This window comes from Pan paniscus, chromosome 18 (assembly GCF_029289425.2).
Source record: "Pan paniscus chromosome 18, NHGRI_mPanPan1-v2.0_pri, whole genome shotgun sequence".
Lineage (NCBI taxonomy): Eukaryota > Metazoa > Chordata > Mammalia > Primates > Hominidae > Pan > Pan paniscus.
In genome coordinates, this window is record NC_073267.2 from 23,276,890 (window position 1) to 23,304,175 (window position 27,286).

The following is a 27,286-nucleotide window of genomic DNA, read 5'->3' on the forward strand; positions in this document are numbered from 1 at the left end:
AGATCACACCACTGCACTCCAGCCTGGGTGACAGAGCAAGACCTTGTCCCAAAAAAAAAAAAAAAAAAAAAAAAAAGACAAAAACTAACAGATGAAATCCCAACAAAGACTCAATAAAAAAGATTCCCAGAACATAACACAGCAGTTAAAATCAAAATAAAGCTTTGTGTCAATATGGTTCAATCTCAAAAGCATCAAGCAGGCAAAAGCAACAGCTACAGAATGGTACACGCCTTTATTTACCATATCTGTACCTAGGCAGAGACTTTTATTTCAATCCCCTGCTCTTAGCCTCACATCGCATCACACTCTGTCCCTCCAATGTGCATGCCAACCCCAAATCGAAAGCCCCGGACCAGATGGTTCACAAATGCAGTCCTCTGTCCCCACCCCGAGAACATACCAGGGACAGCGGCCTCTGCTTTGCTTCATCCATCCTCACTCTTTGAGCTGCTCACCATCTTAACCAACGTGCTGAAGCCTCCACCCACTCACCGCCGTTGCTTATTGGTCTCTTTATGCCTTTTCCTAATCCTTTACTATCACTGAGACTCAGAAGAGAGGACACCTTGAACCAGATGCCTAGCAAAGGAGAACTAAAGAGGCTGACAGAGCTCAGCAAGCTGCTGGCTCTTATCTGTTGAAGATTTTAAGCTATGATCTGGCCTAAATATCCTCATTGAATATTCAATTCTCCAATTCGCTTTCTCCATAAAGCAGAATAACTTAGTGAAAGCTTACAAAGGAGCCAGACTACATTTAAATCTGTGCTGCCAGTCTAGCTCTATGACTTTAGGCAAGTGATTTCACCTCTCTGTACCTCCACCTCCCAGTTGATAAACAGGGTTTCATCCTAGAGGGTTGTTTGAGGATCAAATGAGTTCTATGTAAAGTGCTTAGAACTGCCTGGCACAGAGGAAAGGCTATGGATTAGCCATAGCTACCAGACCTGAGAGAACAGAACTCTCTAAACCAATCTCTTACAGGTCAACATTTGCCTCATGTCCAGTTTATTTCTATTACTATTACAGGAGTCACTCTAATAAGCATCTATGGCTTTGCCCCTCTCAGCTTACTGGTTGCCATACTTATTTCAAAGGGCTGCCCTTTGGATAAGAAGTAGTAGTAATTTCCAGTGCCATCAAAGTATAAAAACAATAGCTGTATCACAGTATTTCCTGCAAGGACTGGGTTGTTGTTGTTTGTTTAAGAGACAGGGTCTCATTCTGGAGCCCAGACTGGAATGCAGTGGTACAATCAGGGCTCACTGCATCCTTGACCTCCTGGGCTCAAGTGATCCTCCTACCTCAGCCTCCTGAGTAGTTGGGACTACAGGCACAGGCAACCACACCCAGCTAATTTTTAAATTTTTTTTATAGAGATAGGGTCTCACTATGTTGCTCAAGCTGGTCTTTTAACTCCTGGCCTCAAGCAATCCTCCCACCTCAGCCTCCCAAAATGTTGAGATTACAGGCATCAGCCACCATGCCTGGCCTTTTATAATGTTACTAATTTCATAGAAATTTAACAGACTCTTACAATACTAGATAAACATAAATAAAAATATTTTAAATAACTCCCATCAAGAAAGCATAAATAACTTTCTTTGTGATTGCAGCAAAAAAGTTAACCACTGAGGGCAGGCAAATCTTCAGGGGATTTAGCTGGCTCATCACTATCCGCTCAAAATTCAGACTCTGAAGATACTGCAAACCTTTGGTTTAAAAAAAAAAAAACATTTTTTAAAGGTACAAATAAGTGAAAAGTGTAAGATATCTTTAAAAGCACAAATTATCACACATTTTTAAAAAACTTAAAAAAATTATTTGCAGAAATGCTTTAAATAAAGGTCCATGCAGATAGTCACACAGTATATGGCCCAGAAGAGTATCACTAGGCTAACCACATTCATTGGTCACCAAGGCAGCTTCTCTAAAGGAAACTTAGGAAGTAGCAGGCTGTAAGATTCCATGACAACGTGAAGTTCATATGTTTGTAAGCTCAGTGTATGCTGAGATAACACAGAGGGAGAAAAAGACCTTGTGATTTGGTTTCAGCTAACAATCACGACAGGCAACAAAACAAAACAGCAATTTGATTCTAGCTTGCATGTCTCGTTAGTGAAGCTGAGTGCTGTTTTCAGGTGCACAGTAGTCATCTGTAGTTTTTTTTCTAAACAAGAAAACTCCAAATTTGCCTTCTACCTCAACGGACGGCAAATTTAGACAGAAGCCACTTTCTTAGACTTAATGAATACAATTCTTTCCTACATGAGTAAAATAAAGACATCACATTTATTTTAAGAGGCAAGCTGACCAACTTGTACTTAAGTATATTTTCTTAGGAGTTTCTTTGATGCATATTTCAATAAAAATTACCTAAATGGAATGTCACTGCTTACAAAAACAAGATATTTAATTCAGATTCCTGGCATTAATTTATACAAAGAAAAGCAGAGCTTGTATTTACTTACCTTGTGATAAAACCTCATCCTACTAGTTCATACAACATCTTTTAGAAGCATGTAGGATGTAGGTAAACATATATAATGCAACACGTACAACTTTCAGTTTAGAGCTGTGGCTGTTAACCTAAGAGACTGCAACCCCCACAGAGGACACCTGGCAGTGTCTGGAGACACTTTTAGTTGTCACAGCTGGGGGTGGTCAGGGACTGCTGTTGGCAGCTAGTAGGTGGAGGCTGTTAAACATCCTACAGTGCAGAGGACAGCCCCCGACGATGAAGGATGATGCAGCCCAAATGGCAATCATGCAGGCTTGACAGACCCTGGTTTAGAGGAAGTGACCCACAAAACCATATGAATTATTCATAAACATAAACAGAACAATTTACAATGACTTATAAACACTGTTCTTGGAGACTCTCTTCAACTAAAATACACTAATCTAATAAGTTTCAACTGATAGATTTGAATTCTAAGTAACTCTTAGAAATTAGCAAAACAATACTGGTCAATTAAGTCTCAAGGCTTCAGGCAGAGTTTAATCTATATAAACTCAAACTTTAGGGTCAGCTGAACCTGGCTTCAGTTTTCTAATCCTGCCAGTAACCATGTGATCTTGGGAAAATGACTTTCCTGTGCTTTGGTGCTGTCTGTAAAGGGAGAATACCTGCCATTTACTGGGCTGTTACAAGGACAACAAAGAGAAGGTGCATCCAACTGAAGCTTTGTACAGGGCGCTGGCACAGCCCAGGGCTCAGCCTCACCTCTGGAGACATCTTCACATTTCAAACCTTCAAAGGCAGAAACCTCTTTCTTAACCTCAAATCCATCTTAAGGGGTTTGTAGGGTTCTCAAGCTCAAATCTATCTTAAGGGGTTTGTAGGGGCCTATGAGCTGCTTGAAATTATTATTAAAAGTTTGAGTGTACATGCAGTTTTCTGAATCCAGTTTTTATAAAAATCTCAAAAAAGTAATGAATCACCATTCTGAAGGGTGACAAGAACACAAGGAAAATCCAGTCCAGCACTCCCACAACACTGACCTTCTTTCAGGTTTCCGCTCAAAAGCTGCTTGTGTCTAAAAACAAAGGTGTAGAACACAGCTTGGCAGGCTGAGTAAAATGGTCCATGGAGAGCAACATCGCAGAATGCCTTTGTTCCTGAATCCTGGTTATTAAGGTATATGTGCAGCCAGTTAACCAAAAGATCTGGGCATGATTTTACAGTACTAGATAAAAGAAAAATTCAAGTCAACTTTACACTTCATAAAAAAATCAGAATAACATAAAAACACACAACTGCCTTTCATTACAAACCATGCTAAGTAAGTTCATAGGTTTCTTTAAATCATACCCATGGGTACAGAGGAAAAGCAAAGAAAGGAAGGATAAGGATGGTTGCGTAGGAAGACAACCTTCGAATTACAAGGCAGAGTAGCTCTGACCTTCTAGGAACAGGTGAGCCCCTAAGAACGTCCCAAGGGATGGAAAGCAGTTTCTCCTAACCATCTCAAAGGCACCCCTCTTAGGGTGATTGGCCAAATAGGACATGTTCACCAACACCTCTCAAGAGAAAGACAGTCTGGTGGACTTCAGTATTCCCTGATGCATCCAGTCAAGTCCTATGGTGAATAATTTTGTTCTTGGGGAAGGGTTTCAACAGCATCCTTGTCCAAAGATATCTTCATGGGCCACTGAAAGAAACTGGCCTCCTAGATAGGTCTATTACCTTTAAAAGGGGTTTTCTTCAGCTTTAACAGATACAATAGATTTGGAATGCAAATGAAAAAATGACAAACCTACAAAAAGAATCAAAACAGTATACAACACTGTCCTCTATCCACAAAACAAATGGATCTTTAAGTGCAACCACACAAAAGAGATGACAAAAGCCTTACATACAGGGTTTTATATATAAAAAAGGAGACACTTTATTCTAAAATCACCACTTAGAAATATAAATATCTTGCACAGAGTAGGAATTTTATTCACTTTAAAAACATGCCAAAAACATATGGGAGATATTTCTGACTTGAGACAATGCTATACTCTTTTTAAAGCATGATATTAAAAAGTACTCAGAAAATTATGCTACTTACATAAGAGGAATAAATTTAGCTCTTGCCAAAAAGCTTCCAATATAATTTCCAGCAGCCTGCCTGATGATGGCGGGATTACTTGGATCCTGCAATTTTTTCCAAAGATGTTCCAAAAATGCCTCTGCGAATCCCTATAAAAAGAGAGGGCGTCGGTGTGATATTTTTTAATGCCTAAGATAATCTGGCTATCAAAATCCCAAGATTTTTACTTCACCAATGTAGGGAAAAGTTCTACTATCTCATGGGCTTCATTTTTAAAACACGTTGAGAGAATATCATTAAAAACAAAAGGCACCTCGGGTGTTAAATAATCCAATGGATCCCAAACCTAGCTAAGCATCAAAATCAACCCAGGGCCAGGCACAGTGGCTCACGCCTGTAATCCCAGCACTTTGGGAGGCCGAGGCGGGTGGATCACCCAAGGTCAGGAGCTCGAGACCAGACTGGCCAACATGGAGAAACCCTGTCTCTACTAAAAATACAAAAATTAGCCAGGCGTGGTGGCAGGTGCCTGTAATCCCAGCTACTTGGGAGGTTGAGGCAGGAGAATCGCTTGAACCCAGGAGGCAGAGGTTGCAGTGAGCTGAGATCATGCCACTACACTCCAGCCTGGGTGACAGAGTGAGACTCCATCTCAAAAAACAAACAAACAAAAAACAACAAAAAATTCAACCTGGGAGGTACAAATTCAATAGGTTTGTGACAGGGCTTTGGAATCCACATATTATAAAAACTCTTCAAGTGATTCCAATGTCAGCCAGAACTGGTGACCAACAATAATTCACATCCCATGGAGCTCCACATGGGCACTCCTGTGAGTGCAAAGCACCTTCCGGTCTCTGGACACACTGAACTCAACCATGAACAGAAATACGGACTAACGTACAGCTGGTATTTGAGTTAATTATGCCAATCATGGAAAAAAATAGACACAGCTTCTCACCAAACGGTGTAACTTCCAACTTCTCCTAAATAGCGCTGTTCTAAAGCTAGGCACGCCCATGTGGGCAGACTGAATTCAACCTTCTTTCCCATGACCAACACTCTCCTGACCTCTAGGAAGCCACAAAATCGTTGCAGAGAAGGAAAAGCCTATATTGTTTCCCCCACCAAAAAAAAAGAAGAAGAAGAAGAAGAAAAGACAAAGCCTAAAGTTTTTAAAATTCTAGATTAATAAGTTGGTTTGGGCTAGTTACAACTCAACCCTTGGAAAGAATAAAGGAAATACTGTTAATTACCGCATATGAGATTTTAATAGAGAAAGGCTTAAGGGAAGAGCACCACCTAGTGACCAAAAAGCAGGATGACATTTTCGGAGCACCTAGCTGGGCTGGCAGGCAGCAATCTGTTTTCTCTCCAAGTGTACTGAGAAGGGAACGTGGGCCAGGCACAGTTGTTCACACCTGTAATCCCAACGCTTTGCGGGGCAGGAGGTGGGCAGATCACTTGCGGTCAGGAGTTCAAGACCAGTCTGGCCAACATGGCGAAACCCCGCCTCTTCTAAAAACACAAAAATTAGCCAGGCATGGTAATCTGTGGTCCCAGCTACTCGTAAGAAGTAATGCTATAAAGTGTAAAAGTGGTAAAATGCAGAAATTAAACAGGTATGTTTTCTATTAGCCACGCCCTCACAGACAGCATCTGGCTTACAAAAACAAACACTGAAAGTTACAACAACAAAAGTGAAACATACTTCACCAAACCCAAATTCAAAGCCTTGGAAATAGACCAATTATGCTAAGTGCTAAATGACATGGCAGCAAATTACTCATATAAGGAATCGTTTTCAAGTTTGCTAAACTATTTTAATTCTTTCAATCTAAAGCCTTAACAAAGATGAGCAGCACTAGCTGTTTCCACCCTTTGATTATGACAAACTTCATCTCCACTTTCATTAATAAATTGCTAACCATATTAAACAATCCTTCCATGGAATGTGTCCTACCACAAGTTTGATTTGCTGTTTCTTCAGCATCTTCAATACCCTGCCGGGATGCATTCACCTATAACAAAGGGGGGGGGGGGGGGGGGGGAAGAATAAAAGGATTTAAAAAATACAACTATGTTATTTTGGGATGGAAATTCATCTGATATACACACGTTCAAGGTGTCCAGATTAGTGCCTTATATCACACCCCAACACAATACACAATTATGGTGCAAGCCTGTAAACTGACCTAGGTCATGAAGGAATTTAAATATAATAAACCAAGCCCCTTTTACTACATACTTATATAAAATCGACAACTATCACATGATGCTCTATGTCAGGTAGCCTCAACAAATTCAACATTTATTCTAGCTCTGATATGGTCTGGCTCTGTGTCCCCACCCAAATCTCATTTTTTTTTTTTTTTTTTTTTGAGGCAGAGTTTTGCTCTTGTTGCCCAGGCTGGAATACAATGGCAAGATCTTGGCTCACCGCAAACTCCGCCCCCCAGGTTCAAGAGATTCTCCTGCCTCAGCCTCCTGAGTAGCTGGGATTACAGGCATGTGCCACTGTGCCCAGCTAATTTTGTATTTTTAGTAGAGATGGGGTTACTCCATGTTAGTCAGGCTAGTCTCGAACTCCTGACCTCAGGTGATCCACCGGCCTCAGCTTCCCAAAGCGCTGGAATTACAGGCATGAGCCACCATGCCTGGCCGCAAATCTCATCTTGAATTGTACTCCTGTAAGTCCCACATGTTGTTGGGGGGGGACTGGTGGGAGATAATTTGAATCATAGGGTAGGTTTCCCCCATACTGTTCTCGTGATAGTGAATAAGTCTCACGAGATCTGATGGTTTTATCAGGGGTTTCCACTTTTACATCTTCCTCATTTTCTCTTGCCGCCACCATGTAAGAAGTGCCTTTCACCTCCCGCCATGATTCTGAGGGCTCCCCAGCCATGTGGAACTGTAAGTCCAATTAAACCTCTTTTTTGGCCAGGTGCAGTGGCTCACGCCTGTAATCCCAGCACTTTGGGAGGCCAAGGTGGACGGATCATGAGGTCAGGAGATTGAGACCATCCTGGCTAACACAGTGAAACCCCATCTCTACTAAAAATACAAAAAATTAGACGGGCATGGTGGCACGTGCCTGTAATCCCAGCTAATCAGGAGGCTGAGGCAGGAGAACTGCTTGAACCCGGGAGGTGGAGGTTGCAGTGAGCCGAGATCGCACCACTGCACTCCAGCCTGGGCAACAGAGCGAGACACCATCTCAAACAAACAAACAAAAACATCTCTTTTTCTTCCCAGGCTCAGCTATGTCTTCATCAGCAGTGTGAAAATGGACTAATACAATCTCTATGTACAAGACACTCACAGACACATTTTGTAATAAACATATCGTCAATCAATTGAGCAGAAAAATGATGAACTGCAAGCCAAATGTGCATGATGCAATATTTATTTTGGTATATCACCATTCAAATATCTTAACATACCACTCAAACCATGCCATTTTTTATTAACTATGCTTGACCTTCTTTGTAAACATTCTAAAATGTTCCTTAAGTATATACCAGAGAAAGACTATAAAGAGTACATATACAGTTGGCCAGAGAGGTGCAACTCCAAGGGAGCACTGCACCAGTGAGCCCAAGCTCCAGCTCTTCTAAGACCTTGTTCCATCTTCCTGCTTTCCCTATAGCATCAATGTTTTCCTCCACCAAAGCTCCTCTCCCCTCAGTCCACAAACCTGCTCATGTCTCCCCACTACTAAACCACGCCTCTTAGCCCTGCTCCATCCCCTCCTTCCACCACAACCCTGCACCAAGGTCTCTAACAGCCCCAATTCTGCTTCCCCACCATCCACATCCTCTCCCGAAATGCAGTTTCTGCGTCTTCACTGACATGGTCCTCCAGAAAGCAACAAAGTCTACCTTCTAACCACTAAATCCAAGGACTGTTGCTCTTTTCATCTTTCTAAAAAATGACAGCAGTATCTGATGCTGCTGACCAAACTCCTCCTTCCGGTGGATTCTTCCTGAGCATCCAGGCTCTTGGTTTTCCCCATACTTCTGATCACCCTTCTCCTCCCCTGTCCTAAACTGCATCTTTCCAAAGGTTTATGCTCAGGTCCCCATCTGCAGCCACGACTGCCTGTGAGTATTCTCTGGTAGGCTGCACACCAGCAACTGAACCTGGCCAAGATGGAACTACTCTTCCAACTGCCTCCTCTTCATATTTTTTTTCTTTTTTTTTTTTTCTTTTTTTTTGAGACAGAGTCTTGCTCTGTCACCCAGGCTGGAGCGGAGTGGCACAATCTGGGCTCACTGCAAGCTCCACCTCCCGGGTTCACACCATTCTCCTGCCTCAGCCTCCCGAGTAGCTGGGACTATAGGTGCCCACCACCATACCCGGCCAATTTTTTGTATTTTTAGTGAGACAGAGTTTCACCATGTTAGCCAGGATGGTCTCGATCTCCTGACCTCGTGATCCGCCCGCCTCGGCCTCCCAAAGTGCTGGGATTACATGCGTGAGCCACCACACCCGGCCTCCTCTTCATATTTCTAACTACCATTAATGGCAACACCAAGATTCGATTCCACAGGGAGCAACTGTTGAAGGATTCCTTTCCCTTACTGTCTGCCTCCCCTCCTCCAAACCAGTCTCAAGGACCAGTTCACCTTTCCTCACAATGTCACTAGAATCTACCACTTCCTTTCATTCCCACTGCACCTTAGTGTGGGCCTCCTTAAACAAAGTTTTAACTGTTTATAATTATAATCTGCCCTTAAGAAAGGCCAAACAGGAAAAATCACTTCTGTAGCAATCCCTTCCTGACCCCACTGTGATTCTATCAGGTTCTCTAACTCATAATGTATGTTTCATTCATAGCATTTTCCACAACCATACTTTTACATTTGGATAACTATGTATTTAATGCCTTGTTCTCCAATCATGAGAAGGAACTGTCTACAACTCCCAGTACATGCACAGATGGAGTTCAAGACACATTCAAAGAAAGGAAGCAAAGAATGGTGCTAGTGGTTTCTTTTCTTTTCTTTTCTTTTCTTTTTTGAGATGGAGTCTCGCTCTGTCGCCCAGGCTGGAGTGCAGTGGCATGATCTCAGCTCACTGCAAGATCTGCCTCCCGGATTCAAGCAATTCTCCCACCTCAGCCTCCTGAGTAGCTGGGATTACAGGCACCCACCATCATGCCTGGCTAATTTTTTTTTTTTTTTTTTTTTTTTATAGAGACGGGGTTTCGCCATGTTGGCCAGGCTGGTCTCGAACTCCTGACCTCAGGTGATCTGCCTGCCTCGGCCTCCCAAAGTGCTGGGAATAAAGGCATGAGCCACCATGCCTGGCCAAGTGGATTCTTTTCTATCACTGACTATTGTTTCCACATACTGTGATTATAACAAATTCAAGTCAGTAAATGAAAAAAATAAAAATAAAAAATAAAAAAAGAAAATAAAAATAGATTACTCAATACTTAATCCAACTTGAGTAGTTTTTCAATAATAAGCTCCAGAATTTCATGCCTCAAGGTTGGAAAATATACACTAATCGTTAGTAAGTTATGAACGTAACATTCCTAAAGGAGAAAACGTAAGATAAAACATTTCAACAGAGAATAAATGTTTCACAGTTATGTAAGAAAAACATCAATTACATGACCTTTAGTTTCAAATATTTAAAAAGAAAAAAACAGACTATCCAGCAATACAAAAACTATACTGTTTCTACATGTATTATGTTCGGTATAATAATTTCAATTATCCCCAGTAAATGAAATTTTTAATTTGCATAACTATAGGTTTTTAAGTAGCTGTATTGATAAAACTCATATATCATAAAATCACCAACTTAAAGTATACAATTTAAGTTTTTAATATATTCAGTTATGTGACCATCAACATAATCAATTTCAGAACATCTGTTTTTCTTTTAGAGACAGGGTCTTGCTCTCTCTCTCAGGATGGGGTACAGTGGTGCAATCATAGCTCACTGCAACCCTGAATTCCTGGGATAAGCAATCCTTCCTCCTCAGCCTCCCTAGTAGCTAGAACTACAGGTGCACACCACCACATGAGGTTAATTCTTCCTTTTAGGGAGACATTTTCTCACTATGTTGCCCAGGCTGGTCTTCAACTCCTGGATCTTCCCACTTCAGCCTCCCAAAGTGCTGTGATTATGGGCGTAAGCCATTGCACCCAGCCAGCAATTTTGTAACAGTTTAATCACTCTAAAAAGAAATCCTACATCCATTAGTGCACCCCTAAAAAATGAAGACCTTGGCAACCACTAGTCTTTCTATGAATCTGCCTCTTTGAGACATTTCATATAAATGGAGTCATATAATACATGTTTTTAGGGTTCAATCATGTTGTAACATGTAAACCATTCCTCTCATATCAATGGAGTCATACACAGTTTATGGCATGTTTTTAGGGTTCAATCATGTTGTAACATGTAAACCATTCCTTTCCTATCAATGGAGTCATATAATACACAGTCTTTTGGCATGTTTTTAGGGTCCAATCATGTTGTAACATATAAAGCATTCCTTTTCATTGCTGAGTAATATTCCATTGTACCATGTTTTGTCATCTGTTCATCAGTTGACAGACATTTGAGTTGCTTCTACTTGAGGCTATTATGGATGCTGCTGCTATGAACATCCATGTACAAGTTTTTCTGTGGACATATATTTTCATTTCTCTTGGGTATAAACCCAGAAATGGAACTGCTGAGTCACGTGTTAATTCTACATTTAACCTTGAAGAAATGCCAGGCTATTTTCCAAAACGGCTGCACCATTTTACATTCTCACAGCAACATATGACAGTTCCAACGTTCCCATTTCTCCATATCCTTGTGAACACTTGTTACTGTCTTCTCATTCTGATTATAGCCATCCTTGTGGGCATGAAGTGAAATCATTTCCCTGATGGCTAATGATGTTGAGCTTCTTTTCATGTGCTTTTTTTGCAGAAATGCCTATTCAGATCCTTTGCCCACTTCAGTTGGGCTATTTGCCCTTTTATTATTCAATTATAAGAGTTCTTTACATATACAAGTCCATTACCAGACATAAAATTTAGAAATATTTCCTCCCATTATTTGGGGATTCTTTTCATCTTCTTGAAGATGTCCTATGAAGCATAACAACATTTAATTTTGAAGTACAATTGATGCATTTTTTCTTTGGTTGCTTGTGCTTAGGCATCAAATCTGGAAATTACTGCCTAATCCAACATTATGAAAATGTACTCGTTTTCTTCTCAGAGTTTTAGTTTTTACACTTCATGTAGGGCTTTTATTGAGTTCATTTTTGTATATGGATATCCATATGCTTCACTGTTTTGCACGTTCATATCCACTTCTGCCAGCAGCATTTGTTGAAATGACTATTCTCCCCTATTCAATTGTCTTGAACAACTGGTTAGTGTATGTTAGTCTTCTGTCCCGTAACCATGCTGAACTCATTTATTATCTCTAAAATTTCTTGTGTGTGTGTAAACTCCTTAGAATGACATATAAAATCACCATGCAAAAGAGAGTTTATGCCTTCCTTTCCATCTGGATGCTTTTAATTCTTTTTCTTGCCTAACTGCCTTGGCTAGACAAGCAGCAAGAGCGGAAATCCTTGTTTTGTTCTTTGTCTTAGGAAAAAACTTTTGGTCTTTCACCACTGAATATGATGTTAGCTGTGGGTTTTTCAGATGCCCTTTATCAGGTTGAGAAAATTTCCTTCTGTTTTTCTCATAAAAGGATATTGGTGTTTGTCACACACTTCTGCATCTACTGAGATGATTATGTGGTTTTTGTCCTTTGTTCTATTGCTACAAAATATTTTATTAATTCATTTTCAGGTACTAACTCAATCTCGGCTGGTCACGGTGGTTCACGCCTCTAATCCCAACACTTTGCGAGGTGGAGATGGGTAGATTGCTTGAGGTCAGGAGTTCAAGACCAGTCTGGCCAACATGGCAAAACCCCATCTCTACCAAAAACACAAAAATTAGTGGGGTGTGGTGCCCCATGTCTATAGTCCCACCTACTTGGGAGGCTGAGGTGGGAGAGTCACTTGAACCCTGGAGGCAGAGGCTGCAGTGAGCTGAGATGGTGCCACTGCACTCCAGCCTGGGTGACAGACAGAGACTGTCCCCCCACCCCCGAAAAAAAAAAATCAATCTTGCATTCCTAACATCAGTCGCACTTGGTCATGGTACGTAATTCTTTTTGTATGCTACTAGATTCGGTTTTCTACTAAGGCAACCACTATTAATTATTAAAAACTGCACAGATGATCTGAACATTGTACAAAAACTTAAGCAGAATTCTTCTATGGAAGGCTTTGTTTTCAGGTTAAAATAAGGCATGTTCACAATTAGTAATACATGAACTATTATCTTCTAGTAATTCTTGCCCATATGAGCATAAAGCCACTACAGATATTCCTGAAATGAACTCAGACCTTGACTTGCACATAGTAATAACAGAAAAAGGCACTGCGAATCCCCAATAGCTGCTTTATAAGAAAGGAATCTGAGTCAAATTCTTAGACATCAGTTTAAAGTCTAGAAGACAAAGTAACCTTTAAGAAAAAGACCTAACATCAGCCGGGCATGGTGGTTCACCAATCTCAGCACTTTGGGAGGCTGAGGCAGGCAGATCACAAGGTCAGGTGTTCGATAACAGTGTGGCCAATATGGTGAAACCTTGTCTCTACTAAAAATACAAAAATTAGCTGGGCATGGTGGTAGCTGCCTGCAGTCCCAGCTAATGGGGAGGCTGAGGCAGGAGAATTGCTTGAACCTGAGAGGCAGAGGTTGCAGTAAGCCAAGATGATGCCATTGCACTCCAGCTTGGGCGATAGAGTGAGACTCGGTCTCAAAAAAGAAAAATAAAAATAAAGACAGAAAAAGAAAGAAAAAGACCTAATATCATCTAAAATGAAATCATACAAACAACTTTTCCATGATGTTCTCAATGAAAATATTTCTTACCAGTGTTCTCTCTGATTTTCGAACAAATGGAAATTTTTCCACCAGTATTGGCATGAGAAACCACGGTGTCCTATTTTTAAAAAATTAAATCAATCCATGTTAACTTTACTTTCTAGAAAAGGAATAAAAAGGAAAACTACCATTCTAAAAGCAAATATCGATAGATATAGGAGGCAAACAGGAACCCCTACCTCAAAGAACTGGAACTTTTTTTGTTTTTTGAGACAGAGTTTCGCTCTTGTTGCCCAGGCTGGAGTGCAGTGGCACAATCTCGGCTCACTGTAACCTCCGCCTCCCAGGTTCAAGCAATTCTCCTGCCTCAGCCACCCAAACAGCTGGGATTACAGGCATGCACCACCATGCCCACCTAATTTTGTATTTTTAGTAGAGACGGGGTTTCTCCATGTTGGTCAGGCTAGTCTCGAACTCCCGACCTCAGGTGATCCACCCGCCTCAGCCTCCCAAAGTGCTGGGATTACAGGTGTGAGCCACCGCGCCCGGCCAGAACTGGAACTTACAATGTATAGCTTCTGAGAAAGTCTATAACGACTTAGAGAAAATAAGCTTCTGTTAACTCTGATATCAACAGCAAATCAAAGAGGGAGCTTCTCTCCCACAGAAACATAACAGCACTTTTGCTGACATTTCCCACTACACATGTATATTATTTTTAAAAGAAGAAAAAATAATCAAGTTGGATTTTTTTAAGTTAACAAATAATCAACAGACAGAGGGAACTAGAAATCCACCCCTCCAAAAGAAACCCACAAACCTGAAAAGCTTTTCTTAGAAGTGCAATTTTTATTCATATGGCATGACACAAACACACCCAGGGGTTTCTCACTGAAAAATTTTGGATAGCATATCTGTTGAAGATAAAAACAAAATTCCAACCACCATACAAAATTGGGGGAGAATCTGCATACAAACTTTGAAAAACAATTAAAGAGAATAAATAGAAAATGGAAATGCCACTTTTTGTAGAATGTAATGTTTCCTCAAGTGGATACAAAAAAAACATGCAATGTAAAACTCAAGCTTTAATACTATTAACATTTTATAATTTTTACTAATTGATTACAATTTTCTTGAGAATTAAACATTCAAAATAAGGAAAAGTATACTCACGATGGTACATATCTTGCTATTATTTGCAAGGCTCTGTGACATGTGTCAAAATTTGCAGGAAGATCTGAAAGGAGAAAAGTTCAGAGTATGAGCATCAAAACAAAACTGAAGGGCGACACGCTTGAAGCTAAAAATAAATGCAGGCCGGGCACAGTGGCTCACGCCTGTAATCCCAGCACTTTGGGAGGCCGAGGTGGGTGGATCACCTGAGGTCAGGAGTTCCAGACCAGCCCGACCAATATGGTGAAACCCCATCTCTACTAAAAATACAAAAATTAGCCGGGCATGGTGGCAAACGCCTGTAGTCCCATCTACTCAGGAGGCTGAAGCAGGAGAATCACTTGAACCTGGGTGGTGAAGGCTGCAGCGAACTGAGATCACACCACTGTACTCCAGCCTGGGCAACAGAGCGAGACTCTGTCTCAAAAAACAAACAAACAAACAAAAAGTGACATACTTGAAGCTAAAAACACATGCTAACCAAAACGGAATAATTTATCAGAGAAATAATAATTTCAAGACTTTTCTCCACCAGCATCAATGAAAATTAAATGGACTAATTATATAAATAATGCATTCAGGACAACTGACTGCATATCAATGGTAAATATAACAAAAAGATTACATCAAAGGTTGTCATTTGTTGCAGTCTACTTATTAGAATAGGTGCCAGGTATTCTGTGCTTTACTTTTTTTTTTTAAAGAAGACAGTGTCTTGCCACCAGGCAGGGCTTGAACTCCTGGGCTCAAGCAATCCACCCACTTAAGCCTCCCAGGTAGCTGTGACTAAAGACACACACTACCCTGCCTAGTTCTACTTTAAGCCTTTTTAAAGAAAATATTTGAAAAAAAATGTTTTTTTGCAGAGACAAGGTCTCACTATGTTGCCCAGGCTGGTCTCAAACTCTTGGCCTCAAGTGATCCTCCCGTCTTGGCCTCCCAAAATGCTGGGATTATGGGTGTAAGCTACTGTGCCCAGACTTTAAACCTTTTTATACTTACTATCATCTTCATCATCAGAATCTGAAACATCTACATTGCCTTCCTTAATGATCACTCGGGCTTTTGAGGGAAAAAGAAAATATGTTGTTCTGTCATTGATCTAGACAATGAATGGCTATACAAAAAAAGTTATTGACCTAGACAATGAACAGCTATAAAAAAAGTTATTTTTCCATAATCCAAAGTTAGCCCACTGATTAATTAAATGCACAATCTGAAAAAAAGTAATGCAACTTTATAGTTTTTAAATGGCTAAAAATTCCTAGATTTCACCAGGAGTTCAATAAAGCAAGTTATAATTCATAAAACTCACAGCAACAAATGAATCTAGACACCTCCATAGGGGTCATTACGGGGAATATATGTCTATCAGACCTGGTGCCAATATGCATCTGGAATCTTCCATGGTAGCAGTCTCTCATACATAAGGGGAAGGTGGTATTTTAATAAAGAAGTATTAAAAAGAAAAGAAAAGAAAATTCCAAGCAAGCAAAGAGTAATGACTTACGAGGCACAAAATGGGAAGCAATCATGCTGAGACACGGTCTGAGGAAAACAGTCTGTGCTGATACAAGATTACCAAGAAAAGCCAAATACTCTTCCACTACTGTGTGACTTCTATTCAACCAAGGAAATCTCTAGAGTGGGGGAAGAAAGATAAAAGCAGCATGTTATTAATATAACATATACTATTACCAAAGTTCTGAATTACATACTTGACAGTAAAATAAATGGTGAACTTACCAATATAATACTGATAAGTTGCTCAAAGTCTTTTGTCAAGTACATGATAGAAGAACGGAATTCTAGCAGCCAGTTGATGATCTGGTCATCCTTAAGTTAAACAAAGAGTACTTTCAAAATCACAAATCCTCTAAGATAACAGAAATTTACAGCTATCTTATATCAATCATTTATCAAGAATAGGTTGGGGGGAAAAGGTCACAAACTTGGAAGGAAATCAAAACTGGGTATTAAAACAGAAAAAGATGTCACAATAAACTTAATTGTTTTAAGAAAGTAATCTAGTAACTCTAATACACAGGAGAAAGACTTAAATGCAATACTTCAGCCTGATCACTTTTGTTTGCCCTGAAAAAGTGAAATCACCTCAAATGTTGACACCTGGGACTTTTAAAAACTGCAGAATTCTAGCAGATTGAAATATTAGAAGATCACAAAGGAACAATAGCTACCTCTATTTCCTCTATATTCAAGCTGACCAGGAAGCATGCTGATAAAATTCAGTCTAGGCTGATCAATTGGGGTCATGAATAAACATAACTTTTCTAAACCAAATCTGTGGCTGAGTTTAAATATATTATGATGTGTTTGTTCTGTATAAATGATAGCCCCATTCCTCCATGAAATATTTTTCAGGCAATCAAATTACTGTTCATAGTAATTGTTAGTGACATGAGAAGAACTGCTAAATTTGAAATGCAAGGTATAAAATACAGTGTCAATTATGTAAAATATTACTATATTAATTATATTCATGCATATATACTGCACAGGAAAAAAAACATTAAGAAAAAGCCCCTAATTTGTGGAAGGCTAAGACATATAAATAAAAGCAACACAAGGTCATACCTACAGGGATATTCATATGGAGTTATCATTTAGTGAGAATACACCATATACCAGGCATGGTGCCTGACACTCCACATATATATCTTCTTCTAATCCTAAAAACTCTGCAAGATGTTTAGTTATTCCCATTTTGCTGTTCAGGAAGTTGAGGCTAAGAACGATTAATAAGCAATCTGCCCAACCAAGAGGCCAGTAAAGAAGCAGGTCCAAACCCATCTGTCTCGGTCAAGGCTATCCTCCGTCCACCATCCCACATGCCTCCCTATATGCGGAGAAGAAGCTGTCCCCTTTTCCCCACCTTAATTCAGCTACTGAGTGCTTACTATGCCATATCCATGTGTCAAACTCCCACAGATCAACCATTTTCTGATGAAATCCCAAGTAGCCTGGCAGTAAAATAAAGTAAAACCACAACTCATTTGTACTATGGTAATTTCATATGTCCAAAACTGTTAAGGATAACATTAACGGTAGCTCACTAAGGCCAAAGGCATGTAGAAAACAAGCTAAGTTAGTGTGTAAATAAAATAATCTATCCTATCTCTTTTCCATTAAAAAGACTGCAACAAAACTATAAGGATAACATTTAAAGTGTACCATTTTTAAAAGTAAATCAGGCTGGGTGTGGTGGCTCACACCTGTAATCCCAACACTTTGGGAGGCCGAGGTGGGTGGATCACCTGAGGTTGGGAGTTCGAGATGAGCCTAACCAACATGGAGAAACCCCATCTCTACTAAAAATACAAAATTAGCTGGGCGTGGTGGTGCATGCCCATAATCCCAGCTACTCAGGAGGCTGAGGCAGAATTGCTTAAAAAACTCAGAGGCAGAGGTTGCAGTGAGCCAAGATCATGCCATTCAACTCCAGCCTGGGCAACAAGAGCAAAACTACATCTCAAAAAGAAAAAAAAAAAAGTAAATCAGTTGCAGACTTTGATGCTTTAGTACTGAACTATTATTATTTCTACTAGCAGGCAGGAACAGTGGCTCATGCCTGTAATCCCAGCACTTTTGGGAGGCCAAGGCAGGAGGAGACTGCTTGAGCCCAGGAATTTGAGACCAGCCTGGGCAACATAGGGAGACCTCGTCTCCAGAAAAATTAGCCAGGCATGGTAGCACATGCTTGTGGTCCCAGATGCTCGGGAGCCTGAGGTGGGAAGATTGCTTGAGCCTGGGAGGTTGAGGCTGCAGTGAGCCATGATTGGGCCCATTACACTCCAGCCTGGGTGACAGAGCGAGACCCTGTCTCAAGACGGAAAAAAGTTCTACTTGCAACACTCCACACAACTAGTGCAATTCTTGGTATGTCAAAATACCAAGAATGAGAACTGCTGATAAAAAATACAGTGGAACACAAAGAAAATGTCCCTTTGTATCTGGGAAAGAAGGCAGGGGTCGAAAAGCTTTAAAGAGAAAGTGATGCTTCAGCTGTCTTTAAACAGTAACACAGTTGAGTCTTTTCTGGATGTTCTGCTTCTTATAGAAGGAAAAGTATGTTTTCAGAAAACCGAAAAACATTCAGTATGGCAGGCATGTATAGTGACCAAGCCAACAGATAATAAATCTGGGGAACAAAGAAGCACCAAATAGACCATGGAAGTCCTTGTAAACCAGATCTGTAACTAGAGAGATCTGGAAGTGTGGGAAATGGACTCAATGAAGGAACCACCATGTGCTTAGAGAGAACCAGGGAAAGCTCCATGAAAGATGGAGCCCAGCCAAGAGTGGACATGCTAAGTTTGGAGCATCTATGATGATTCTGGATAAATGCATCTAACAGACAGTTAAGAAACAAGTCTAGGCCGGGTGGAGTGGCTCACGTCTATAATCCCAGCACTTTGGGAGGCTGAGGCGGGTGGATCACTTGAGGTCAGGAGTTCGAGACCAGCCTGGCCAGCATGGTGAAACCCCAAATCTACTGAAAATACAAAAAAATAAGCTGGGCATGGTGGCACAGCTACTCAGGAGGCTGAGGTGGGAGGATGGCTTGAACCCAGGAGGCAGAGGTTGCAGTGAGCCAAGATCATCCCACTACACTACAGCCTAGGTGACAGAGCAAGACTCTGTTCTGCCCGTCCCCAAAAACGAAAATGAAATAAGTCTGGAGCCCACAAGAGCAATCTTGGCTACAGACACAAATATATTAGGACATAGGTAGATTTCAAAGACATGAAGGGAGATGAGGCGATCACACAGAAGAATCAACAGAGTGAGAAAAGAGTCAAGTTTTGAAGCCCAATCAACACCAAATTTAAGATCAAGAACCTATCGAGAGATACTAGAGATTAAAGGATCACTGACCGGGCGTGGTGGCTCACACCTCTAATCCCAGCACTTAGGGAGGCCAAGGCGGGCAGATCACGAGGTCAGAAGATCAAGACCATCCTGGCTAACATGGTGAAACCCCATCTCTACTAAAAATACAAAAAATTAGCTGCTGGTGGTGGCGGGTGCATGTAGTCTCAGCTACTTGGGAGGCTGAGGCAGGAGAATCGCTTGAACCCGGGAGGCGGAGCTTGCAGTGAGCCAAGATTGCGCCATTGCACTCCAGCCTGGGCGACAGAGCAAAAAAAAAAAAAAAAAAAAAAAAAAAAAAAACAGATTAAAGGATCAGGAGACAGGAGGATCAGAAACGCTGAAGTTTTAAGAAGTGGGTGGCCAACAGTGTCGGCTGATACAAGGAATACAAGGCTTAAAAAAGTAAGTCCACTGAGGCTGGGCTCAGTGGCTCACACTTGTAATCCCAGCACTTTGGGAGGCCAAGGCGGGCAGGTCACCTGAGGTCAGGAGTTCAAGACCAGCCTGGCCAACATGGTGAAACCCCGTTTCTACTAAAAATGAAAAAATTAACCAGGCATGGTGGCGGGTGCCTGTAATCTCAGCTATTTGGGAGGCTGAGGCAGGAGAATTGCTTGAACCCAGGAGGCAAAGGTTGCAGTGAGCCCAGATCACACCACTGCACTCCAGCCTGCGTGACAAGAAGGAGACTTTGTCTTAAAAAAAAGTCCACTGAAGGTGTATTATCGGACTCATATTCAGAGAAGGACTGTGTGGTAGATAGAGCTCCCTCTCCCCTCCCCCCTCCCCCCTCTCCCCTCTCCCCTCTCCCCTCTCCCCTCTTTCCACGGTCTCCCTCTGATGCCGAGCCGAAGCTGGACGGTACTGCTGCCATCTCAGCTCACTGCAACCTCCCTGCCCGATTCTCCTGCCTCAGCCTGCCGAGTGCCTGCGATTGCAGGCGTGCGCCGCCACGCCTGACTGGTTTTCGTATTTTTTTGGTGGAGACGGGGTTTCGATGTGTCGGCTGGGCTGGTCTCCAGCTCCTAACCGCGAGTGATTCGCCAGCCTCGGCCTCCCGAGGTGCCGGGATTGCAGACGGAGTCTCGTTAACTCAGTGCTCAATGGCGCCCAGGCTGGAGTGCAGTGGCGTGATCTCGGCTCGCTACAACCACCTCCCAGCCGCCTGCCTTGGCCTCCCTAAGTGCCGAGATTGCAGCCTCTGCCTGGCAGCCAGCCCGTCTGGGAAGTGAGGAGCGTCTCCGCCTGACTGCCCATCGTCTGGGATGTGAGGAGCCCCTCTGCCTGGCTGCCCAGTCTGGAAAGTGAGGAGCGTCTCTGCCCGGCCGCCATCCCATCTAGGAAGTGAGCGCCTCTTCCCGGCCGCCATCACATCTGGGAAGTGAGGAGCGTCTCTGCCCGGCCGCCCATCGTCTGAGATGTGGGGAGCACCTCTGCCCTGCCGCCCCGTCCGGGATGTGAGGAGTGTCTCTGCCCAGCCGCCCTGTCTGAGAAGTGAGGAGACCCTCTGCCTGGCAACCGCCCTGTCTGAGAAGTGAGGAGCCCCTCCGCCCGGCAGCCACCCCGTCTGAGAAGTGAGGAGCGTCCTCCCTCCTCGTCCGGGAGGGAGGTGGGGGGGTCAGCCCCCCGCCCGGCCAGCCGCCCCGTCCGGGAGGTGAGGGACACCTCTGCCCGGCCGCCCCTACCGGGAAGTGAGGAGCCCCTCTGCCCGGCCAGCCGCCTCGTCCGGGAGGGAGGTGGGGGGGTCAGCCCCCCGCCTGGCTAGCCGCCGCCCCGTCCGGGAGGCGAGGGGTGCCTCTGCCCGGCCGCCCCTACTGGGAAGTGAGGAGCCCTTCTGCCCGGCCAGCCGCCCCGTCTGGGAGGGAGGTGGGGGGATCAGCCCCCTGCCCGGCCAGCCGCCCTGTCCAGGAGGTGGGGGGGGGGCGCCTCTGCCCGGCCGCCCCTACTGGGAAGTGAGGAGCCCCTCTGCCCGGCCAGCCGCTCTGTCTGGGAGGGAGGTGGGGGGGTCAGCCCCCGGCCCGGCCAGCTGCCCCGTCCGGGAGGGAGGTGGGGGGGTTAGCCCCCCGCCTGGCCAGCCGCCCCATCCAGGAGGTGAGGGGCGCCTCTGCCCGGCCGCCCCTTCTGGGAAGTGAGGAGCCCCTCTGCCCGGCCAGCCGCCCCGTCCGGGAGGGAGGTGGGGGGGTCAGCCCCCCGCCCGGCCAGCCGCCCCGTCCGGGAGGGAGGTGGGGGGTCAGCCCCCCGCCCGGCCAGCCGCCCCGTCCGGGAGGGAGGTCGGGGGGTCAGCCCCCCGCCCGGCCAGCCGCCCCATCCGGGAGGGAGGTGGGGGGGTCAGCCCCCCGCCCGGCCAGCCGCCCCGTCCGGGAGGGAGGTGGGGGGTCAGCCCCCCGCCCGGCCAGCCGCCCCGTCCGGGAGGGAGGTGGGGGGTCAGCCCCCCGCCCGGCCAGCCGCCCCGTCCGGGAGGGAGGTGGGGGGGTCAGCCCCCTGCCCGGCCAGCCGCCCCGTCCGGGAGGGAGGTGGGGGGTCAGCCCCCCGCCCGGCCAGCCGCCCCGTCGGGGAAGTGAGGGGCGCCTCTGCCCGGCCGCCCCTACTGGGAAGTGAGGAGCCCCTCTGCCCGGCCAGCCGCCCTGTCCGGGAGGGAGGTGGGGGGTCAGCCCCCCGCCCGGCCAGCCACCCCGTCCGGGAGGTGAGGGGCGCTTCTGCCCGGCCGCCCCTACTGGGAAGTGAGGAGCTCCTCTGCCCGGCCACCACCCCATCTGGGAGGTGTACTCAACAGCTCATTGAGAACGGGCCATGAAGACAATGGCGGTTTTGTGGAATAGAAAGGGGGGAAAGGTGGGGAAAAGATTGAGAAATCGGATGGTTGCCGTGTCTGTGTAGAAAGAGGTAGACATGGGAGACTTTTCATTTTGTTCTGTACTAAGAAAAATTCTTCTGCCTTGGGATCCTGTTGATCTGTGACCTTACCCCCAACCCTGTGCTCTCTGAAACATGTGCTGTATCCACTCAGGGTTGAATGGATTAAGGGCGGTGCAAGATGTGCTTTGTTAAACAGATGCTTGAAGGCAGCATGTTCGTTAAGAGTCATCACCACTCCTTAATCTCAAGTACCCAGGGACACAAACACTGCGGAAGGCCGCAGGGTCCTCTGCCTAGGAAAACCAGAGAACTTTGTTCACTTGTTTATCTGCTGACCTTCCCTCCACTATTGTCCTGTGACCCTGCCAAATCCCCCTCTGCGAGAAACACCCAAGAATGATCAATAAAAAAGAAAAAAAGAAAAAAAAAAAAAAAAGTCCACTGAAATCAGCATGTAAAAAAAAAAACATGGGTAACCTGTCAGGGTAATTACTACAGTGATAAGAACAGTGGACTTAAATGTGAGTGAGAAATGATACAGCGCAGTCAGCTGGAACAAAAACAACAGATGACAATTATTGCCCTTACTTTGAGTCAGAGACTGTTCTAAGTGCTTCTTGCATATTAGCTCATTGAATCCTTGTTAAGTATTTCCATGTTTAAAGCCATGCACTTTAAACATGGCATGCACTTATAGTCCCAGCTTTTTAGAAGGCTGAAGAGAAAGGATCATTTGAGGCCAGGAGTTCAAGGCTGTAGTGCACTATGATCACACCTGTGAATAGCCAGAGCAACACAGCAAGACCACATCTCTTAAAAACAAAACACTCCATATTTTTTAAATCTCTATTGTTTTCTTGGTTTCACACAGTGGAAAATAGAGGCAGAGAGGTTAAAACAATTTGCTCAAGATCACACACTGGATAATAAAATTAGAATTTCATTCCAGGCAATCTAAATACCACTGCCATAGTAATAAACCATTCTCTTCAAAACTGGGCAGTAAAGGAAGAATGGTGAAACAAAATGCATTCAGCTTTTACTACATGATAGGTGTATCTCGAACCTGGAAATGCTGAATCAGTGGTTTTTTTTTTTTTTTTTTTTGGTTTGTTTTAGCTTTAAAGAGACAAGAGAGTTGCATGCAGCATGGAGGAAAGAGGTAGTAATCTAATAGAAAGGAAGCATTAGAGCAGGGTTTCCCAGCCTCAACACTGTTGTCATTTGGGGCTGGATCACTCTTGGTTATGGGAGGCTGCCCTGTGCACTGTGAGATGTTTAGCAGCATCTCTGTCATTCACCCACTAGATGTCAGTAGCACCCTTTCCTCCCAATTGTGACAAAAATATCTGCAGCCATCACCAAATGTCTTCTAGGGGGTAAAACTGTCCCTGGTTGAGAACCACCAGATTAAAATAAGGGAGGACCATGGAGAGAGCAAGTTCTGGAGGACAGAATGGGACCCAAAGAGCAAACTATGTCTGTATACAGTGGCAATAATTTTGCTAATGATCAAACACAAAATTAATTACCTTTATGTCTGGATCTAACAGCTGGTTCTTCAACAACTCAAAGTCATTTGTTTCACCCTTAACAAGAAGGGGAAAGAATTAAGTTATGCTTTTGTTTCCTGTTTAGTATCAACAGCAAGACTTTTAACCGTACTTTAACATCAGATGAAATTATAAAAGGAACACTAACTTTCACATGTCAATTGCGGATTATAAAATCATGACTACAAAAATTTAAACACTCATGTTAGTGCAGCCAGAGGGCTTGGAAAAAGGAAAATGATAAACTACATTTAGCTATACTTCTGTATTGACATTTGAATATAATAGTTGATACTCCTGTGAATTCTCAAAAAGCATGAGGGAAAAAAACAGCCAGCTATAATGATCTAATTCAGGAGGATCTAAAAAAGTATTCACTCAAATATGGATACAAATGGATATTACATATAAACATATGGTTACTTAACATTTTCCCTCTACTGCTGAGATACAGTAGAAATGCTTCTAAACTACCACAAAAACAAAAATCCCTATTCAGAGAACTGGTTTACTGTCCCAAAGTAATGCTTAGGTAAGTTCCTCAAAAAATAAAATGCTGTAGGCCAGGCACGGTGGCTCACGTCTGTAATCCCAGCACTTTGGGAGGCCAAGGCGGGTGGATCACAAGGTCAGGAGTTCGAGACCAGCCTGGCCAACATGGTGAAACCCTGCCTCTACTAAAAAAATAAAAAAATTAGCCAGGTGTGGTGGTGCGTGCCTGTAACCCCAGCTATTCAGAAGACTGAGGCAGGAGAATTGCTTGAACCTGGGAGGTGGAGGATGCAGTGAGCCGAGGTCACGCCATTGCACTCCAGCCTGGGTGACAGAGGAAGACTCCAGCACAAATAAATAAATAAATAAAATGCTGTAATTGTTTTTAATTCTGGCACTTGCTAAAGTTAAAAGATGCTTTGTAAATAAAGCATTTGAAGAGGTGAAACCTCAGTAAAGACATTATTACTCTCTCATTATTACCTGTGAAATGGGCCAAGGTGGGGGAAAAAAAGGACACTATTACTCTAATTTTGCACTGACGGCATCATGCTATTATTAAATATTTGATTTCAACTGGTATCTTAATTAATCTTGCTATTTCTATTGGTCTTTAGTATAACAGCAATAGTTGTATTCTGACCTGACCAAAAGCAAACCTCACACATTATCTCCTCTTACCTTTTTGTACTTCAGCAACACTTCTGTCACAGTTCCACCAAACCGAACAGTTTTTCTTGGGGGAGAATTGAAAAAGTCATTCTCTAATGCACGCATATTTGAAATCCTGTGGAACCAAGATTAACAAGCTATTAAGTTCATGAAAATAATAAAAATTATAATAGCCAACATTTATTGAACCAACATAATTCAGTGGGACTATTGTTAAGGCCTCTTTACTGGTCTCCCTGCTTCCACTCTTAACCAACAATCCCTCCTTTGCTCAGCAACCAATAACTGTCTTCCCACTGCACTTACAGTAAAAATCCAAATCTCTCAGTGTGGTCTTTAAGATCCTACATTAATCTGGCCCCTGCCTACCTCTCTCACCTCATCTCCAACAACTTGTTTTACTACAGCCATAATGTCTTTTCTGCTCTTCAAACAAGCCAAGCTGTTTCTCATTTCACTTACTGTTCACTCTATTGGAAATACTCTTTTCCCAAATCTCTACGTGGCTGGATTTTTTTTTTTGAGATGGAGTCTTGCTCTGCTGCCCAGGCTGGAGTGCAGTGGTGTGATCTTGGCTTAACTGCAACCTCCATCTCCCGGGTTCAAGCAATTCTCCTGCCTCAGCCTCCTGAGTAGCTGGGATTACAGGCACCTGCCACCACGCCCGGCTAATTTTTGTATTTTCAGTAGAGACGAGGTTTCGCATGTTGGCCAGGCTGGTCTCAAACTCCTGACTTCAGGTGATCCGCCCGCCTCGGCCTCCCAAAGTACTGGGACTACAGGCGTGAGCAACCGCGCCCGGCCTAGATTTTTGTCTTCATTCAAGTGGAAGCTCAAATGACAGATGTCTTCCCAATGAGAAATCGCAAACGCTCCTTCTCTCCCTTCTCCCTCCCCCATTACCTTGTTGTATAACTGAAATCATCGTGTTCGTTTATTTATTGGCCTATGTACTGCCTTTCCCCCCTATGCTGTAAGCTCTGTAGAAAGCAGGGACATTAGTGTCTTTGGATAAACCACTGTCCCCAGTGTTTAACACAGTAAGCAGGAGCTCGATAATTATGAATCATATTACGCTAATTGTTTTACAAGGTTTGCTTCACTTACACATAGTAAATTAATGAAAAAACATTGCATCCTAATGACTCTGAAAGTTAAACGCCAAGAGTCTATGGGGGTTAGGGATTTTAAAAGTGGAGCAAAATAAAGACTGCTAAACAAATACGTGTGTCGAAACAAATTTCAAACAAAAAAGATGTAATATTCAATTTGCCGTGAGTGACAACGTTTGGCTGATAACCCACATAGCCCAGGGAAATCCCTTCCAAATTTGGACGAAGAAGAGGGAAGGAAGAGGGGTCAAGGCGCAGAAGGCAGTACCCAGGCCTGGGAAATGATGAAGAGACACAGTCGGGAAAGGGGGCCTCCAGAACAGAGAACATACTCACTTTTCCAGGCCCCACCCATGTCTATTACCCAGTTAGGAGGAATGAGCTCATTTCTGTGAACGTGAGATGACCCTCCACCCCGTGCTCCTATCACACGCCATTAGCTTTGTCCCACATCCTTTCAATCCGCTCCTCTAAGCGCGGTCCTGAGCTTTCGTCCCAGATACGCAGAAGGAAGCGGCCTGAATCTTACCCAGTCCTCGACGCGCCCAGCGTCTTAACTGCAGGGGACGAAGCGGCCGCATCTCCCGGCAAACGCGTGTGAAGCAGCGGTGCCGCCATTGGGCCGAACTAACGCGACCGCTGCGCCTCAGGCCGGATGCCCAGCTCGTTCCAGTCACAGCCTCTGTCCCGGAAGTTGCACGTGCCAGCGCAACCTTCAGCCAATCAGGGGCCCCGCGTGGGGAGGGCGTATGCTCTCGGCGGGCTAGAGCGCCGCTAAAACCCGTTCCTCGTTCTACTTGGAGGACTTGTTCCAGCCAGCGCGAGTGCGTGAGTATAAGGAGAGACGGGAAGGACCGGCTCCATCCAGCCCTGAGGATCCCGAAGAAAGGGTGGAAACACCCTGGATGTGCTAAGCTGTGGCCGGGTACACTCAAGTGTTAATTTTTTGGAGTCAAAGCCTCCCTCAAGTCAAATCGAAGAAACTGAAGCACTTGGTGACTGACCCAGATCATCACGGAGGAAAGGGGATTCGAACCCGGCTGACCCAGGAGCCTGGGCTCTATACTCAGTGCA

The 27,286-nt window shown here is 43.9% G+C and overlaps 1 protein-coding gene across 3 annotated transcripts in view; it reads right to left on the minus strand.

The window, feature by feature from the left end:
• Positions 1 to 26,916, minus strand: part of LOC117978585 (RNA polymerase I-specific transcription initiation factor RRN3-like) — a 28,232-nt gene extending 1,316 nt beyond the window's left edge. Inside the window, exons 1-12 of one of the 3 annotated variants that reach the window (XM_055099976.2) lie at positions 26,742 to 26,915; positions 25,110 to 25,215; positions 23,916 to 23,972; positions 16,381 to 16,470; positions 16,145 to 16,274; positions 15,637 to 15,696; positions 14,635 to 14,698; positions 13,507 to 13,576; positions 6,472 to 6,564; positions 4,562 to 4,692; positions 3,507 to 3,691; positions 404 to 1,714 (exon numbers count right to left, since the gene is read on the minus strand). In XM_055099976.2, coding sequence (XP_054955951.1) covers positions 1,569 to 1,714; positions 3,507 to 3,691; positions 4,562 to 4,692; positions 6,472 to 6,564; positions 13,507 to 13,576; positions 14,635 to 14,698; positions 15,637 to 15,696; positions 16,145 to 16,274; positions 16,381 to 16,470; positions 23,916 to 23,972; positions 25,110 to 25,215; positions 26,742 to 26,830 — 1,221 coding nt within the window. In that variant the 5' untranslated portion in view covers positions 26,831 to 26,915 and the 3' untranslated portion in view covers positions 404 to 1,568. Of the gene's footprint in view, positions 1 to 403; positions 1,715 to 3,506; positions 3,692 to 4,561; positions 4,693 to 6,471; positions 6,565 to 13,506; positions 13,577 to 14,634; positions 14,699 to 15,636; positions 15,697 to 16,144; positions 16,275 to 16,380; positions 16,471 to 23,915; positions 23,973 to 25,109; positions 25,216 to 26,741 lie in introns of those variants that run through there. The other 2 variants (XM_055099978.2, XM_055099977.2) reach the window with 2 other exon arrangements.
• Between the last annotated feature and the right edge of the window lie 370 nt (positions 26,917 to 27,286).